Here is a 17,352-nt window from a genome sequence, read left to right as displayed (position 1 = left end):
CGCAGCTTCAGGACACTTGGGTCAGTACGGACGAGCAGTATGGAGGTATTTGGATGTTTCATAGTTTGTGTTTTGTACGATTCAAAAGTGAGCTCTATCCGCCGCCATTATATGAAAATCCATTGCCAGCCAGACCCCCCCTGGAACTCCTAAAGCGTTTTGATAACTCCGAAAGTTCTCAGAACCCTTCCTTGGCATGACGGTGAGTAGACAATTGGTGAATTATAATATTTTAGGTGAAGTATTCCTTTAAAACTTCAGTTTAAATAAGAAAATCCTAGAAAATCACTTTAACCTGGATTAAAAAGCATTGGACCTTATAAATCAGTCTATCTTTTTACAGGACTAAAAGCAGCTCACATCATCCATTACATTTCTCCAAATGAGTTGTGTGGAATAATTTAAATGTTAAAGAGGCCAATCATTTGTACTGTGGCTTCAATTATTCCTACATTTAGCCCATTGTCTAACACAGATACCTGATGGAGGACTGTTTGCTGTGAGCTCTGCACAAGATGCCCATATATGTAAATGATGGAAAGGATTTTCTTTTCTAGATCCTGTTCCCTTTGAAAGATGCAAACTAGCTGTGCATCACACCACTACATCTTCATCTACTTCAAGGTAAATCCTTCCACGGAGAATAAATGAAGATCGATTTGGTAGAAATCTACACTTACCTTCATATTCTGGAGCGAAAAAATGAAGATTCCTCTGCTCGTCGCGGTGTTGCCTGGCTTTGCCGTGGACGCTGGCATCTGGGAACACTGGTTAGACACACAGATAACGCAGATAGATTAGACGACGGCAAACTGATGGGATATGACACCAATGAAAACAAACGAGTATCTACGACAAAATTATCTATTCCTTACCATTAACAAATAGCCGATGCCACACTGTGGAAAGAAAATTATGCATAATTGAGATGTTTTTTCCTGTTTTGTAAAGCTGCAGAGATTAAAATAGGTAAATCCAGATAAACCACAGTCTGAGTGGTCACTGCTGGCTGTAGTAACATAAAAAGCCCTGCTGGGAGCAGACCTGAGCCAATCTTGATGAGGCCATTGTGCTGGATGAAGATAGTGTCGCATGTCAGGTTGCCATGGATTATTGGTGGGTCGCAAGAGTGTAGATAACTGCAAGCAAACAATACATCTTATCATTAATACTCTGCATATGATAACAAACATCACTCATGTTTAAATCCTGGTAATAAATCAGTCAGTACCTGAGTGCAGAGAGAATTTGGGTGCACCATCTTTTCCAGGCCTAAAATACAGAAAACAGTGTGAATCCTTTTAAGCATTTGTTCCACAGGGCACATATGGACATGAATACTGTACTGTGATGCATTAAAGTACATTAATCCCCCCGACATGCTCTGGGATTACAGGAAATAAGGCCAAACTGCATATATAGCCTACAGCACTTAAAAAAATTAAGCCTTGAATTATCACATAATAAACAGCAAATGGACCGAAACTAAAGAGAAAACAGAAATGAGATACTGGGAAATCTGCAGGCTGCAAACCCAGAACACTGGTAAGAATAAGATGTATGTCTACATAGACTGAGCCACCAGGGAGTTCTGTTACATAATCTCTAATCCTACTGGAAGTATGGATCTAAATAGTGATTGGACTGCAGTACCATGTGCTGCCACCACCACAAGACTGACTGACTGACTGAGTAAAAGGCTCTGCCGGTCAAAACACTGACCTTCACATTCATAGTCTTGTGGTTCTTCTTCGTTTTCTTCAGGAATTGCTTGAGGCTGCCAGACGACATGTACTCTGTGATGAATATAACCTGTGGGACACGGAAAAGTCAATTCAAAGATGTGTGTGTTTGCGCATTGTGTGAGCGTGTGGTGGAAACAAGGAGAGAGAAAGATCCCTCACCCGAGCTTGGCTCTCCTTCATGTCTAGCCAGTACTTGTGGAACTTGACAATGTTTGGATGCTCCACCTGCATCAGGTTCTCAAACATCTCCTTGATCTTCTCCTACAAAACACACAACCAAGCCAGTTCACATCTCCACATAACCTCATGGACCCAGCTTCAACTATAAATCAGTTACCACATCACCAATACTAGATCATTGGCTTTTAGCATCTTTTAAGATGAAATACCAAAAAAGTAACTAGTTCAAAATTCTCAGGTGTCAATATTTGCTCATTTGTATTGTCTGCTATGATAATAAACGAAATATCTCTGTGCTTGGATAAAATGAAAAAAGCCTCAATCTATGAGAGAAACTTGTGAAGGATTTTTTTCAATATTTTTGGTATTTTATAGACTGAACAGTTAATTATAAACAGATAAAAAATATTTAATAATGATTAAAAGTCCAGTGAGAGCTCTGTTGGAACATAAAATCATATTTTGTTTGAAATTTGAAAGTAATTAAAAAAAGGTAATTCAAATATTTGTCATAGAAGTTTATTGCTCCTCTGTTACAATAAACTGCTCGCAGGAGAATCATCACACAGGAATATCTGCTGGTAAACCCTCTAAATAAATGAGGACTGGTCTGATAGTGGTAATACATAAACTATGTGGACAAACTGATCTTTTATAATACAGGAATATATTTCTTATATACATATATGACTGAGAAATCCTGTTTGTGTGCAAACATATTGTTTGGTTTTGAAATTAAAGCAGAAGTAAGCGATCCAGTCATTTTGGCTGATGGAGTTAGCAGTCCCCCTCCTCGTCATGGATCTATTGGCCCTTGTCCCTACGTCACCACATTCACACGCATCCCTTGGCTGCACACACAGAGAGGACCGCCCCTTTATGCCGTTCTCTCTCCTCATTGGATAAAGGTTGTAGGATACAAGGAAAGTTTTCTCCTCGGCTTACAGCAGAGCAGAGTGACTGACAGACCCGTGTTTCAGACCAAACACTCTATAGAAGTGATTGCTGTCGGAAGATACAACTATTTAAGACTTATATTAACACAAACATTCCGCTTACTTCTGCTTTAATAAAGGTAAAGAAGGAAACATACAACAAAGCAGCCTGTGTTGGTTTTAGATAGAAAGAGACACGATACCTCCTGTGCTTTGAAGACCTTCTTGTCAGAGAAGAGCACCTCGTTCCACACCACCTCCACCCCCTCCTCTGTGTCCATGGCCAGAGAGGCACTTTCCACACCGGGGACATTCCCTTGGCTGACCTGCAGGGGGCAGAAAGGAACACATATTTAGATCCAAATTTTGTACCACAAAAATGACATTAAACTTGCATTAACATTTTTTTTTTCTTTTGTCACTTTGGGTAAGCAGGAAGAGGCTGGGAACAGAACAACGACAACAGCAAACACGTTAACACAGTATTTACTCATCCAGCAAACAAACTGAATGACGCCTTTCACACTCAGTCATTTGATCAAATGTTAAAACGATTGCGGCAGTTTAAAGACAAACGTCATCAGCTTAACATTTGATTTACAATGCATGAACAAAGACAGTAGAAGAGAGATGCCAAGACGTGGTGCCAGCACTCAACCAATAAGAATGCCTCATGCCTGGAAAAGCACAGCATCGATAACTGAAAACACTCATTAAAAAAGCATGTTTGAAATGATTAGAGGCCCCCCCTGCTGAGACTGTATTAACTACTAAAAGCCACTAAAAGCCCCACATAATCCATTCACATGGATCTGACACTGCTCTATTAATAAAGAGTTAAATCTGCGTTGAAAAGCCGGCGTGGTGCTCTGACGTAATATAGAAACAACATGAAATTCAGCTTAACGCATGGAAATTAATCTGAGTGCATAGAGTCCACTGAGGTTATGTCACCTATACTATAGCATGATGATGAACAGAACAGTGGATAGGGGCGATGGGATGAGCAGCAGCAGCTTGTGTTAAGAGGGAAGAGATGGATTAACAGGAGACAGAAGAAGTGAGGGATTGTGGGTGAGGGATTTAGAGAGATGAGACATGGGACACAAGATGGAGGAGGTGGAAGAACTGAAATAAAAGAAGAAGGAGAAGAAGTAAAAAAGTCAAGTGAAGAGGCAGTGGCTGGGTCTATAATCTGGCAGACGTAGACGCCCCGGGGCTCCATCACTGCATGAGACGGCGTTTATGCAACAGCGGCAAAGAGCTAAAGACTGCTCATCACAGGATATTGCTGCCTCAGCTGGCTGGGGGAGACCTGATGTAACCGCTACTTTTATGCAGCAGAATCGATGGTGCAGCAGCAGCGAGTAAAGAGACACACTTGGGTTCAAAGTCCAGTGCTAATAAGCGTTAAGCATGGTGCAACTAAGGCCCCTCAAGTTCCTCCCTATAAGACTGCACCTTCACACGCAGAGTGATGGAAAATCATTCCTACTTGCAAACTAAGAGTCATCATTTCCAAAGGAGTGTGTGGATTCAGACACTCAAACACTCAGTGTGGTGCAGTGGCTGCCTCGGGATTATTTTGACTCTCCAGCAGCGGCGGTGTCTGTCTGCAGTCTGCCACTTGACTGCAACATCTCAGCAGCTACTCAGTGGATTGTCACAGTGTTTTCCACAGACATCTGTGGAAGTGCACTTGACTAGACTGCAGCAGCGTGACTGTGCTACAAGAAATCTTAACCAGCTTCTCCAACCTGGAGATTTCTTCAAAGTGATCAATAAACTATTAGTGTTTGAGTTATATCACAGCATGGAATCATTGATCTCCGTATTCATGGACCAAACCAAAAAGTATAAATCAGTGACCCTCAATGATTTGATTCCCAGGCCACAAGGGACTAACATGATTGAAAAACTAAACAAAAAGCATGTGTTAACCAAGGGGACAGTTGTGGGTCTGAGAAGTGAAGCTCACTTCTGCGTTCAAAAAACTGCAATCCTCTCGGCTTCCTCTGGGGGCTGGTGTCAGAAAGCAGCATTCTCCATAGACCCCCATGTTAAAATCGCCGACTTTACCTCCTCAATAAACATGATCAAAGCCTGGTGTCAGCACGTTTTTTGGTCTCAATCGATAGTTTCTACCCCCGCACACACTCTGAGGGGGGTGAATTCTTTTTTAACTCTACCGTTTTACTGTTATTAGGGTCCGGGCAGCTAAGCTGCCGGGACACTATTGTATTCCTAGGAATTCTTCTTCTTTCTTTCTTTCTTTCTTTCTTCTTCCAAGGAAGTCATACTTCCCATGGGCGAAAACTCACCAAACTTCACAGAAACATCCGACCCCATGCCAGATTCACTCAACTCCAAGGACATGTGCCCCCCCCTCCTAGGGGGGGCACAATAAGCGTTTAAATTTAAAAACTTTAAAAATTCCTACCAAACCAACGGTAGATGCTACAGTGTTGAAACTTCACCACAATGTAGCCTCAATACTGCTGAAACTTTTGTCCACTTAAACTCATTACAAATTATGAAGTCCATCACTCTGTTTTTTTCAATAACTGTAAAACTTTTAAAATGTATCTCCTCCCACAATTTTTGCTCAATTGTCACCAAACTTGCTACAGAGCATCTCCAGACCGTCCTCCACAAAACTTGTTTCTCGGATTTTTGATTAAGCAAAAATTGAGCCTACAGTGCATGAAAACGTTTGACTGTAAACACTACTGTAAACATATACCATCAAATTCTTGCTAAATACATTTTCAAACTTCCTGAAAAAAAATGAGAATATTCTGGAGTCATGGTTGATGAAGTTTGGCAAATATCAGAATTTTAATTCAAAAACTGAATTTTTGAGAACATTTTGAATTCTGCTCTCATGGAAACAACTGCAATCAATGTGAGTGTGGAATTTTTAAACATCAGATTTTCTCTTATGAAGCAAAACACTTATCATTAAAAACAAATCACCAACATTTCCATGCTGTCAAGATGCAATTTATGTATTATCAGATTTTTATTTAGATGACTGAATTTCTGAAATTTTGACCATTTCATCACAACAGCTGCCCGGGCACTGGCTCACCTGAGTGGATAAATGAAGCTACACAGCAGGTCTCACTACCAGCTAATTAGCTCAGCGAGTTAGGAGCTGGTTCTTGGTGTCAGAGGTTGTGGGTTCGAGACCCAGCAAGGGTGATGATGATGATGATGATGATGATGATGACAGATCAAAATGTCACATGTCCTCAAGCTGTTTTGCTGTCTAAATGCAATTTATGTGTTAACAGATTTTTGTTTAGATAACATAATTTCTGACTTTATGACCATTTTTGAAATCTGCCTTTACAACAGCTGCCCGGGCACTGGCCCACCTGAGTGGATAAATGAAGCTACACAGCAGGTCTCACTACCAGCCAATTAGCTCAGTGAGTTAGGAGCTGGTTCTTGGTGTCAGAGGCTGTGGGTTCGATTCCCAGCAAGGGTGATGATGATGATGATGACAGATCAAAATGTCAGTTGTCCTCAACATGAAACACAAGACAATTGTCCTAATGGTGGCATCACAGCAAGCTTCTAATTTTAAAAATCCAAATAGCTTGGACTGGACTATGTGCGAAGGCTCCTAACATCTTAGACTCATAGTAGATGTTTAACAAATACATATCATTACCTCAAAAACTGATTTTTCTTTTTACTGTGGTTTCAAATCTGCCTACACGACAGTGAATGGCTTACTCAATTTGTGAAGCCACTATTGCACTCCCACTTGTCAATTAGCTCAGTGCGATAGGCAACGGTCTTTGGTTCCCGAGGTTGTGGGTTCAACCCTCAACTGGTCCAAATTGGACATTATAAGGACAACTGTCTTGTCTTCCTATTCTCCTGTTTGTTGCTCAGAATTGCCAAAATTTGCCCAAAAGTAGCCCGGACCCGACCCATCGCTGCGCAGCAGCTATAATTAGATTAAAACTCTGACCAATTAGGGCGCGGAAACGTAGAGTGACAGGTCCGGAGCAGTCCGGAGACAGGCTGCTTCGAGGCCAGTGGGCGGGTTCTCGGCCGGCCAATCCAACATGGCGCTGTTCAGGCCGCCATATTTGAGTCACAAAAACGACTCCCCAAAACCAATGGGTGACGTCACGGACGCTACGTCCATATTTTTTCTATTTTTGTCTATGGTGTTAACTGGTTACCACTGTTTTTTGGCTATATTTACCATAGTCTGTGTTGTCTTTTTGTTTTCATTCCCTACCAGGGTCTCAGTATACTTCATATATTGTTGGTTAAGTGAAGTAGGTCATCATCACATGAGGTAACAAGCCTGTCATCACCATCTCTCTGCAATCAGCAGGAAGTGACATGAGTGAGGCCTCTACCTGTGGGGTGCTGACATCACCATCTGTATCATTTATTTTTATCAAGTTACAATCCGTTTGATTTTTTTTTTTCCTTTTCTCTCCCATAGACACTGATTACTGATTTTAAACCCATCAGAGATAACATCTGACCCTAAAGTAGGATGTAAACAGAAAGAGGAGCCAATTCTCCTTGGCCATTTTTCTTATCAATGTTTAACTGAGAGGCTATTGACCTTTACTTGTATTTAGTGGCTGAGAGGTATAAAAGCCACAAGGTTAAGGATAGACACAGTCTGAAGTGTTGTTCAGAGATTGCAGGTGTCAGACAGATATCTGTGGCTCTGTGACCAACAAAACAGAAGAAATCAATGAACACACTGAACCTACCAAACCACATTCTAGCAACAGACCTCTCAGATGCTGCCTTGAGGTATTTCTCTTTTTCTTTTAGTAATTTATCTCATCTGTGAAACATAATTGTATTGCCTGACCATGAACGCTGCAGTTATGTGATGATGAAGCTAAACCACTCGGCCTGCAAGGCCACATAAATCAAGATACCACTTATTATTATTGTTGTCACCAATACCACACAGCCATAGGTTTTTCACTGTGATGTTTTCTTTTCCATTTTTTCTTTAACTGCTGCAAACAAAACATAAGGAAGTGAAGTGAACAGAACAAGGTCCGGCTTTCAGTCAACGCTCCAGTTCATCACAAAGGTGTTAGTAGGGGTTAAGGTCGGTCAAGTTCTTCCACACCAAACTGGGAGAACCATTTCTTTACAGGCCTGGCTTTGTGCACGGGGACATTTTCATGTAAAAAGAAGGAACAAAGCTCTTCCTTTAAAATGCCACAGAGAGTGGTAGTAAAAAAAAAAAATTCCATTACCTGGTACTAGGAGGCCTATGAATAGGCTGAAACCGCACATGTAGTGAACATCTAATGGGCTGACTTGCCTCAAAAGACACATTTAGAAAATAAGCAAGCACACCTGCCACTCCACGACCATCATCATCCTGTCTGTGATGAACAGCTGAGAGCTGACAGAGCATCTCAATAACTATTATTTAGGCTCCTCTCCCCCCCAAATGACTGTTTATTACTGCTAAATGCTAACCATTGATATTTCCCCCACAGAGCTCCACTTGTACCACATTTCCCCGACATCATCAATCTACTATGAACGGTGGGGAGGCAAAAACAGCTTTTCTGTGTCTGCTTTCGACAGGAGGAGGTTTATATGAACTGAGCCAAACAAGCAGTGGCGACCACAAAATCGGCCATAAATATTCTAATTTTATATTTCCACTTTTTCTGACAACAAACACCCCCCGTGTCTTTAGCAAGTGAGGCAGCCCCAAGAGAAAGAAGTGTTCCACCAAATGTTTGCTGGTTAACTGTGGTCTGTTTATTGTGAGCTGGGAGCTTTTCTTTGCAGTGGAGGTGTCTGGGCAGCAGAGGAGATATGATATAAAATCTCTCTGCTCCTCCACTCATTGGAGGATGATCATTTGATTACTGGTTTAATACACAGCTGCTCCAAGTGGCTGACAGCAGGAGGAATTCCTCCACTTCCATAGCCGTCATAGAGGACTCATGTCAGTTTCCCACTAGCGTCGGGGCTCGGCTCCTTGTTTATTTTCCCTAGATGTTGAGAAACACTCGGTCCCCTGTCCCTGCGTCTCCGTCCCTCTGGGGGTTTTGCAGGGTCTGCTGCTCGGTCGTGGTAGCGTGAGACTCGTCAACAGCACACTGGATGCCGGTCTCTGATTGGCCTTCGGAGGGGAGGTGGGTTTAGGGTGTGGAAAGGGACTCAGGGATCGTGTGTTGGTTTCAAAACAAGACCGACTTCTATTCTGATGTTTGGTAAATCTACATCTGAGCCGGATAAAACTGGATCCGACACAAACCTCTCATTACCTCGCCACACAAATTATTCCTGTACACCTCTCACTCTCACACCATGTTTTAAGTACATGTTGAGATGTTGATTCTGTGAAAAAGTTAAGCACGAAAAGGAAATCTACAGATTAAAGTCTGATCGGCACAGATAATTATAAAGTCAAATCATTTAAGATTTAAGGTAGTGGGTTCATTACACAGTAAAACTTAAACTGTGGAGCGCTGAAAACAGCTTCTATAGTGTCTTCACACCAACAGATCGCCTAACTAGACCCATCAGTCTTTTTACCTACGACATATCACTCCACCATGACTAAAAAAAGATTAAAAAATGATTAACCATGATTTAAAAAATGAGTACAACAGTTGTGAGAAATACTCACAGTATAGGCCTAATGCAGATTCTATTTAAATGGACTATTTATAAGTTTTCTCTGCTGCCAAAAGTGGTTTCTTGTTAGGAGAGGGTGGTGGCCATTGTGGTCATTGTTGTCTTTAGAGACAATAGAGTTATAAAACATCCTGACTATCTTCAGGGCAGACAGAGGCTACAGTGAGTCGCTGTCGAGTGACAAGACACACAGACTGGGGCTAGCTAGTTCGCAGCATTTAGTGGAAGAAAATATGTGACAGAGACACGAGGAGTAAACATTGCTTTCTGCTACATCTTAGCAAGTGGAGGAATGAAGTTGCTGAACTCACGTTTCTTTTAGACTGCTAAGTGAAAGATCTACAGGCATTTTAAAAACCAGACAATTAATCAACAAAATAAATCTCTTCAAAAATGACATCGTCATCTTCACTTACTGATTAGTACAACAATATTGCCAACAATCCACTGTGCTACATTACGTAGGCCTATTACTGCCAGAAGACCAAAGCCCCCCCCAAAAAAGAAAAGAGTTTGTATACCAACCAGAGAATTCATTTGGTCCTTCCATGTACTGTATTTGTTTATTGTTTTGAGACCATTTTGTGCATTTTGTGCCTTTCTTTGGAAAACACTGAGTTGACAGGAAATGAGAAGAAAGACAGAGAGATAGGGTACGAGTCGACATGCAATAAAGGTTCCCAGCCAGACTGGAGCAGGGGACGATGTGGTTTGTGGTCAGCGCCTTAAGCTCCTCGACCACTGGGACATGCCCAAAATGCTCTTGTAATCTTTTCTGTTTCTATTTTAAGATGAACAAAACGCTGCAATGTTTTGACAGGCATCTTCACTTTATTGCTTATAGCATCACTATTAGTTGCTAGTCTGCAGAAAAATGGGACAAAACCGTAAAATTATAAACAAAATACAGAGGGAATGTAAAAACAACCCATAATGTTACAGTAACAGAAAAACAACCTAGAGAGAGAAGATATGCAAGAAATGCAACAAATTATGGATAAAGTAATCAATGTGCAACAATACGTTACTTACATGGACTTATCGCCAATGTGTCTGCATCGTTAACTCACTTCACTTTACACAGAAAATGAAAAGAAATCAGCGTTTTTGAGTTGTCACAAACTCAGATGTCACATACTTTGGTAATCCAAGCTAAAACTAATGCAGTTTAATACAAAGGCACTCTCTCTTTAACAGCTGTAATGTCCAGTCTTTGTTGTCCATAAAGAGGGAAATTCAATATAATGGCAATTTGTGGTTCTGCTGAATTGCGTTGTGCAACACATTTTGTCCCGCCAATTTATATCCACTAGGGCAGATTTGCATCTGAGTGTTTGTTCTGTGTTTACAGACACACCCTGCTCTGCAGAGCTGAACTGGCTCATGGTGTAAATCCAAGCAGAAGAAAGCACAAACCATCTTCTGTACAGCACATGTGATTACAAATGTTTGCTGCATGGACCATGTGCAGATTCAGATTAAAAAGATCACTTTTACATCTGATCACTTTAACAAGGCTGCTGAATTATCTCAGAACGAAAGAAAGGTGTCTGGTAGCGAGCCAGAGAGAAAACAGACAGAGGGAGGATTACAGAGACGAGAGGAATAAACTGGTATGGCAGCTCGCTCAGTATGATTCTTTGCAGAAGAGGCATCTTAAATGAAAGGGAGCCTTTGTTTGAGGCCATGTGTGGGTCCAACCCATACAGCGACAAAGAGCTTTGTCTCCCACATGTCGGTATCTCGCTTCTATTGAGCCTCCTCCTACATCTCATACCTTGACGATGAGCTGATACTCCGCACCGCGTTAATATTTAATAACCAGATCTGATAGAGAAAAAAAGGCTACACCCAAGTAATCTGCATTAGTACGAGGCGGGTTTACTGTATGTAAATGAGGACAGGCTCAGGCTGGGTTCTCTGTTGCATTGTGCTTTCTCTCGCTCAGAGATTTCACTGGCATCATCAAAGAGGAGCGGCATCAAAGAGTTGAAATGTTGGGGAGATGGCAGAGGTAGAGAAAACCATCCCTAACTCTGTAAAGTGGGAGTTTGAGAATGGGAAAAAAGATGCCTCTTCAGTTCAAACAGGATGTATCAGGCAGTAAAATTATATATGTAACGCCATAATACCAGCTTTACTTTGCAATAGATAAAATACCAACGCATGTTTGCAGTTCTGAAAATGTGAAATACACCAAGTGATTGAGAACTTATCAATTTGAGGTTAAGTGGTCAAAAGATGTTGAAGTTGGTTACAGCGAGGATGAGGTGGCTATAGCAACCAGGACTAATCATCAAGTCATCAATTGAATAATGATTTAATGATCTACAGCAGTTCTGTGTTGATTTTTTTTAGCTAAATACTAATTTTAGCTAACTACAGCTAATAAGCTAAGTATCAATCTAGTGTAGCGCATTAGCATGAGAACATTTGCTAATAGATCACTGTGTCTACTGTAAACCACAATTGTATTATGTTGTATTACTGTTGTATTATGATTGTATTACTTTTTTTGTTTTTTTCTTTTTATTCAAAAAAAGGGGTACATGTCCCATGGTTTTAAAGCAGAAGTAAGCGATCCGGTCGTTTTGGCTAACTTTTTGTCAGCCGATGGAGTTAGCAGCCCCCGCCCTCGTCATGGATCTATTGGTCCTCGTGCTACGTCACCACATTCACGCGCATCCCTTGGCTGCACACACAGCCCTTCATGCCGTTCTCTCTCCTCATTGGATAAAGCTTGTAGGATACAAGGAGGTATACAAGACGTTTTCTCCTCGGCTTACAGCAGAGCAGAGTGACTGACAGACCCGTGTTTCGGACCAAACACTCTATGTAAGTGATTGCTGTCGGAAGATATAGGCTAACTATTTAAGACTTATATTAACACAAACATTCCGCTTACTTCTGCTTTAAATATTGTACTTAATGGTATTGTGTCTCCTTTAATCTGTTGATTTTATTTCAGTATAGGGGGACTATCAATGGAAATTAGCCGTGTGGCTAGAATTGAGCCTACATTCACACTTGGAGTGTTGTTGATGTGCATTGTCCCTCTTGATCAAATAAAGGAAATTGAAATTGAAATTGATAATCAATAAATAAAACCACAGCTGATGGAAAGATATTCGTTTTACAGTTGTGTGTTGGATAAACTGAATTCTGACATGATGGTGGTAGGCTACTAGATGGAATAACCAAAGCTGCTGTTCAGTGCAATTCAGCCTCACAGGATGGACCAGAGTGGTGTTAAAAATAAACTGTCAATGGTTCCTGGTTGCAGCTCTAAAAACCCTCCTGAATTTGATTCAATTTAAAAAAAAAGAAGAAATCATCCAACACAGAAGCAAATCGTGCTTAAAACCAGACAAGCCCTCAGACATCTTGAGCCGACTCCATCTCTCCTCTTTATTCCCGTCTGGTCAGTGTCAAGGCCTTGAGCCACTGACCGTATCGTGACCTTCAACAGCCACACGCTGCTCTACTGTCCGCCTCCATATCTTTCTCTCTGTCGCTTCAGGATGTCACGGGTCAGTGTCTCGGATGTGTGCGCGTCCACTCAGCATAGTAACTATCACGGCGCCAACCGTGACAAGACGAGCAACAGACGGGAAACGCGCAACTCGCCACTCTCCATTCTCATTGAGACGACAGGTTACATTATGTATGATGAGATTTTAGTAATCAGAAAAAAACCATGTGACCTTGACTGAAGCATTTCTCAAATTAAACCCCCCTTACATCCCACATTATCTAAATTAAACGGCTGCCAGGGTCTCCGCTTTCCACAGCATGAATGGCTCGCCCTCTTTCAAAAAAAAGGGGACGCGCAAGGTCACACAACCCCGTGAAGCCGATATTAAACACATCAGGCCTCATCACATCTCACCTACTCATTTTCTCTTGAAGCAATTTGAAGCTTCCCGTGGAGAGGAATGCAGGAGAGCAAGGTGGGTTAGCAGAGCAGATGGATACAGAGTGGACAGCTGCAGCAAAACAAACAGCAACAGGACACAATGTGCTGAAAACACAGTGAAACACGGGTTGAAGTTCTATAGCCTCTTTCAGAAAACCTCTGTCTTATTAAGCTGTAAGAATTAGCCAATTTTTCATAAAAATCTTTGGATAATGTTGTTATGCTCATCCACAAAGACTCAGCCTTGACCAAGTCCTGTGCTTTATTGCATAAGAGGGACATGATAAGCATTGTGAGGCCTTCACAAAAGATTAGAAAATGTTTCTGTGTTGCGGATGTTGTGTCTTGTAACCTCGTGTTTGCAGTTGAGAGGGAATCATCTGCATCTGTGTTTCAGTCCGTACCAGGGCTACAAGATTACAGTAACCGCGCTGTACTCGCTCCCCATTGTCACTGTGACAAAGCTGCAGATTTACAAGGCCGGAGGGAGAGAGGAGGCAAAACCACAACTGCATTCAAGAAGAAGGAAACTGTCCTGACTGAGACGTGATAAGCATGGTGAATGTTAAAGGGCTCATTACATAAGGCTTTTAGTGAATTCCACAGAAGTGGGGCTTTGATCACATGTCTACCTGTGCGACAGAGGGTGGTTAAAGATGGTACACATGTTGCTGCATGTGTATTGTAAAGAGCTGTTTGCGCACCAATTAACACTGCCAGGCAGAGGTGTTAATGAGCAATCCTGGAGTCTAGGAATAGCTCTTAGTTTATCACAGAAGCTGAAAGAGTATAACCTCTTTTTTTTTTAAACCTGTACTTAAAGGGACAACGAGGAGTTTGTATTTGGTTATAAAAAAGTCTCATATTAATGTGGATGAATCTACGTTACCCACACTTGTTAATGGCTCCATTTTCGATAAATATTCGTTTTGTCTCTATCGTTATTTTGTTATTTCCACCATTTCCTCCATTTCCACCATTTCCTACTTTCGGTTTCGTGGACGCTGCCCGGCGGGTCATGGGAAGAACGCAGCCGAATCGCCGTTTATGGTTGGAACTACGACGGTATCTGATCGTCTTCGAACCTCCGAAACATTCTTGGCAAGACGACATGTTTTGCGCCGGTCCAAGAATTTCACTGTGTGCGCAGAGGCTCATGGGAAATGTAGTGTGAAAACACTTCGCTTTCCAAAACTCCTCGTTGTCCCTTTAAGCTCAAAGGATATAAACCAATAATATAAAAATATAAAAGACCAATGTTTCTCAAAAACTATCCATTATTGGCAATTTCCCTGAACCACTCTGTGGTGGATCATCCCATGCATTCATTTCCAGCAATTAAGGCAATTAAAAAAAAAAATTCTCTGTAGGTCACGAGTGACTTAAGAGCTGAAATAAAAATTGATATTCAAGCATTCAAGGCTGGATGTTGCTGAAAAGGTTTGAGAAAATATGAAAGCTTCAGTACTAAAACCAACACCTCTGTCAATCACCCTTTGCTAGCACCAAGAGCTTTGTGCCTAAACCTACATCATCATATCTTCAGAAATGTGCTTCTTTGGTACAAGACCCAACAAAAATCACATCATCTCTATTTTTAAATGTCGCATATGCAAAAAAATAATCAGAGTACAATTTTATTGCAAAATATTTAGACCTACTTTTCAGATATATATTGAACATTATAGGTACATTGTACAATTATACTCACAATGTAAATAAAAAAAAGGGATTGAGAAGATGATTTGTTAGATTCTGAACTTCAGAAATCTATTTTACTTGGTGGTATATAATTGTCGAACACCAGACTAACTACATCAAAAAGCTGGTTTTGTCTGACTAATTTTTTAAAAACATTTCTTCATGAGCTACATGCCCTAAACACTGTGTTTTACATTTTTGGTGTAATGTATAATGACTGCTCAGCAGTGTTTCTATTTTGACCAACTAGTACAAGATCTGACCACATTCCAAATACAAGATGCTCAATGTATGCTATGAAAGAGAGAAAATTAGAAACTTTGCTCCATGGAAGCTGCTGACATTTTATCTATATCCATAACTTATCTGATCATCAATTTCCTAACACCTTGGACCAACACAACTTAGCTGCAGGACAGAGAGATATAGAAGATCCTTTGAACCTTGAGCCATCAGGCTTTTCAATTCTTCTGCAAATGGTAGATGAGCTGCCAGACAAATGAATTTCCCTTTAGAGATTAATAAAGTAATTCTTATTCTTATCTTATCTTAATCAACACAATCAATTAATTATTCTAATCAAGATTTCTAATTAAGTCGCAATAATCAGTCTGCCACAAACTCTGAACACAACCCTGTCTACACTCAAAGCTCTGAACCTCTCTGGAGCCATGGAGTCCTGCAGCCGACTCCCCTGTTAACACACACCCATGTCTTTCAACCAATCAACCGTTCCTGTGTTGAAGTGGAGAGGGAAAAAAACACACAAGGTCAGGGCGCTCAGGGGCCATTTTATCTGCATAGCTACAGTGTGTTTACTCAGTTTTCTCTTAAGGAAGGGAAGATAAAAGCCCTTTGACTGACAGAGGGTGAAAGCAGAAGAAGTACAGACGGGTTCATAGAGCGGTGGCACTACTAAGACAAGGAGCGTGTTTACGAGAAATCCGCCTCATTCAAGAGCGAGCTGCCGTATCTGTGTCTGTTAATCTAGTGTGGCGAATATGAGCAGCTTGTGAAGCAGCATCTTGGCTCGGAGACGCCACTAACCATGAGTTGACATTTCAGAGAGAATAGAAAAAGCCTACGTGGGAGAAAAATAACACCCGGCCTTATCACACCTCAGGTCCCACCTGCCTCTCCTCCACCGCGAGAGGTTAAAACTGCATAATGTAGCGAGATAAATTATTATCTCAGCTCCGTTATCGCCACACGGTTCTGTGTTGTGGCTTTTTCATCAAATAATCGCTGGAAGTTATTGCAGCATATCTAATCTGCTTTCACCTTTTGATGGGAGTTGTGCTGATTTTACAGGACAAGAGTAAAAGCGCGGGGACGGCACGCAGCAAAGGTTGCGAGCAGAAGTTGAACTCGCAATGTCACAATCACAATAGACCACAGATCTGTGTAGCATCACTTTTATGGTATTTTTATGCATGTGTTTTGGTCTTAGAATAAGTTATCTTTAAATCACTGTCTCTGGGTCTTAATGATAGATATTTGGAATAAACAATAAAACCTACGTAGAAATCTATAATCCTGCAAACTCACTAACATAGGTTTAGGCACTTTTTCCCCATAAAAGCACAACGTTTAATTGTCTTTTACTTTTTTCTTGTTGACAATATCAATATGGTATGGTATGCAGATTTTATGTCTCAATACGCATCAGTATGATATGTTGTGTTTGTTCGTTCATTTGTCAGAAACCATTATATTGGTGTTCAGCTTATGGGTTAGGTCAGTGATTTTCAACCTTAGGGTCGGGACCCCACGTGGGGTCGCCTGGAATTCAAATGGGGTCGCCTGAAATATCTAGTAAGCTATTAAAAGAAAATGACAGATAATTTTGCTTTTTTAACTAATTATTATTCTTTTAATTAAGGGTTAGGGTTTAAAAACACCACACACAATCTTACACAACTGCATCTATACTTTCACTTTCTCAAATAAAATGCAACATATAAAAATATCTGAGCTGGCGCATCTTGATAGACGGCCACAATCACGTGACTGCACATGCACAGGGTCGCCAGAAATTTGTGACGTCAAAATGGGGTCATGAGCCAAAAAAGGTTGGGAACCACTGGGTTAGGTTGTGTATTGGTTGTAATATGGTGTCTAATAATAATAATAATCTTTAAGAAAACAAACGTGAGGTCATCAGCAATTATAAAAAATCTCAAAATTACTGTTAAATATTTGAGCTGGATTT

At 41.0% G+C, this 17,352-nt stretch overlaps 1 protein-coding gene across 2 annotated transcripts in view; it reads right to left on the bottom strand.

The window, feature by feature from the left end:
* The window catches only part of nrbp2b (nuclear receptor binding protein 2b), a 45,545-nt gene that overhangs the window by 7,007 nt on the left and 21,186 nt on the right, over positions 1-17,352 (bottom strand). Inside the window, exons 2-8 of one of the 2 annotated variants that reach the window (XM_085762730.1) lie at positions 3,064-3,186; positions 1,905-2,006; positions 1,723-1,812; positions 1,232-1,272; positions 1,045-1,139; positions 876-899; positions 681-767 (exon numbers count right to left, since the gene is read on the bottom strand). In XM_085762730.1, the coding sequence (XP_085618856.1) occupies positions 681-767; positions 876-899; positions 1,045-1,139; positions 1,232-1,272; positions 1,723-1,812; positions 1,905-2,006; positions 3,064-3,186 (562 nt within the window). The remainder of the gene's footprint in view (positions 1-680; positions 768-875; positions 900-1,044; positions 1,140-1,231; positions 1,273-1,722; positions 1,813-1,904; positions 2,007-3,063; positions 3,187-17,352) is intronic. The other variant, XM_085762731.1, reaches the window with a different exon arrangement.

This window comes from Trachurus japonicus, chromosome 20 (assembly GCF_045865225.1).
Source record: "Trachurus japonicus isolate A0001 chromosome 20, Traja_1.0".
Classification (NCBI taxonomy): Eukaryota; Metazoa; Chordata; class Actinopteri; order Carangiformes; family Carangidae; genus Trachurus; species Trachurus japonicus.
This window is presented reverse-complemented; position numbering and strand designations above follow the sequence as displayed.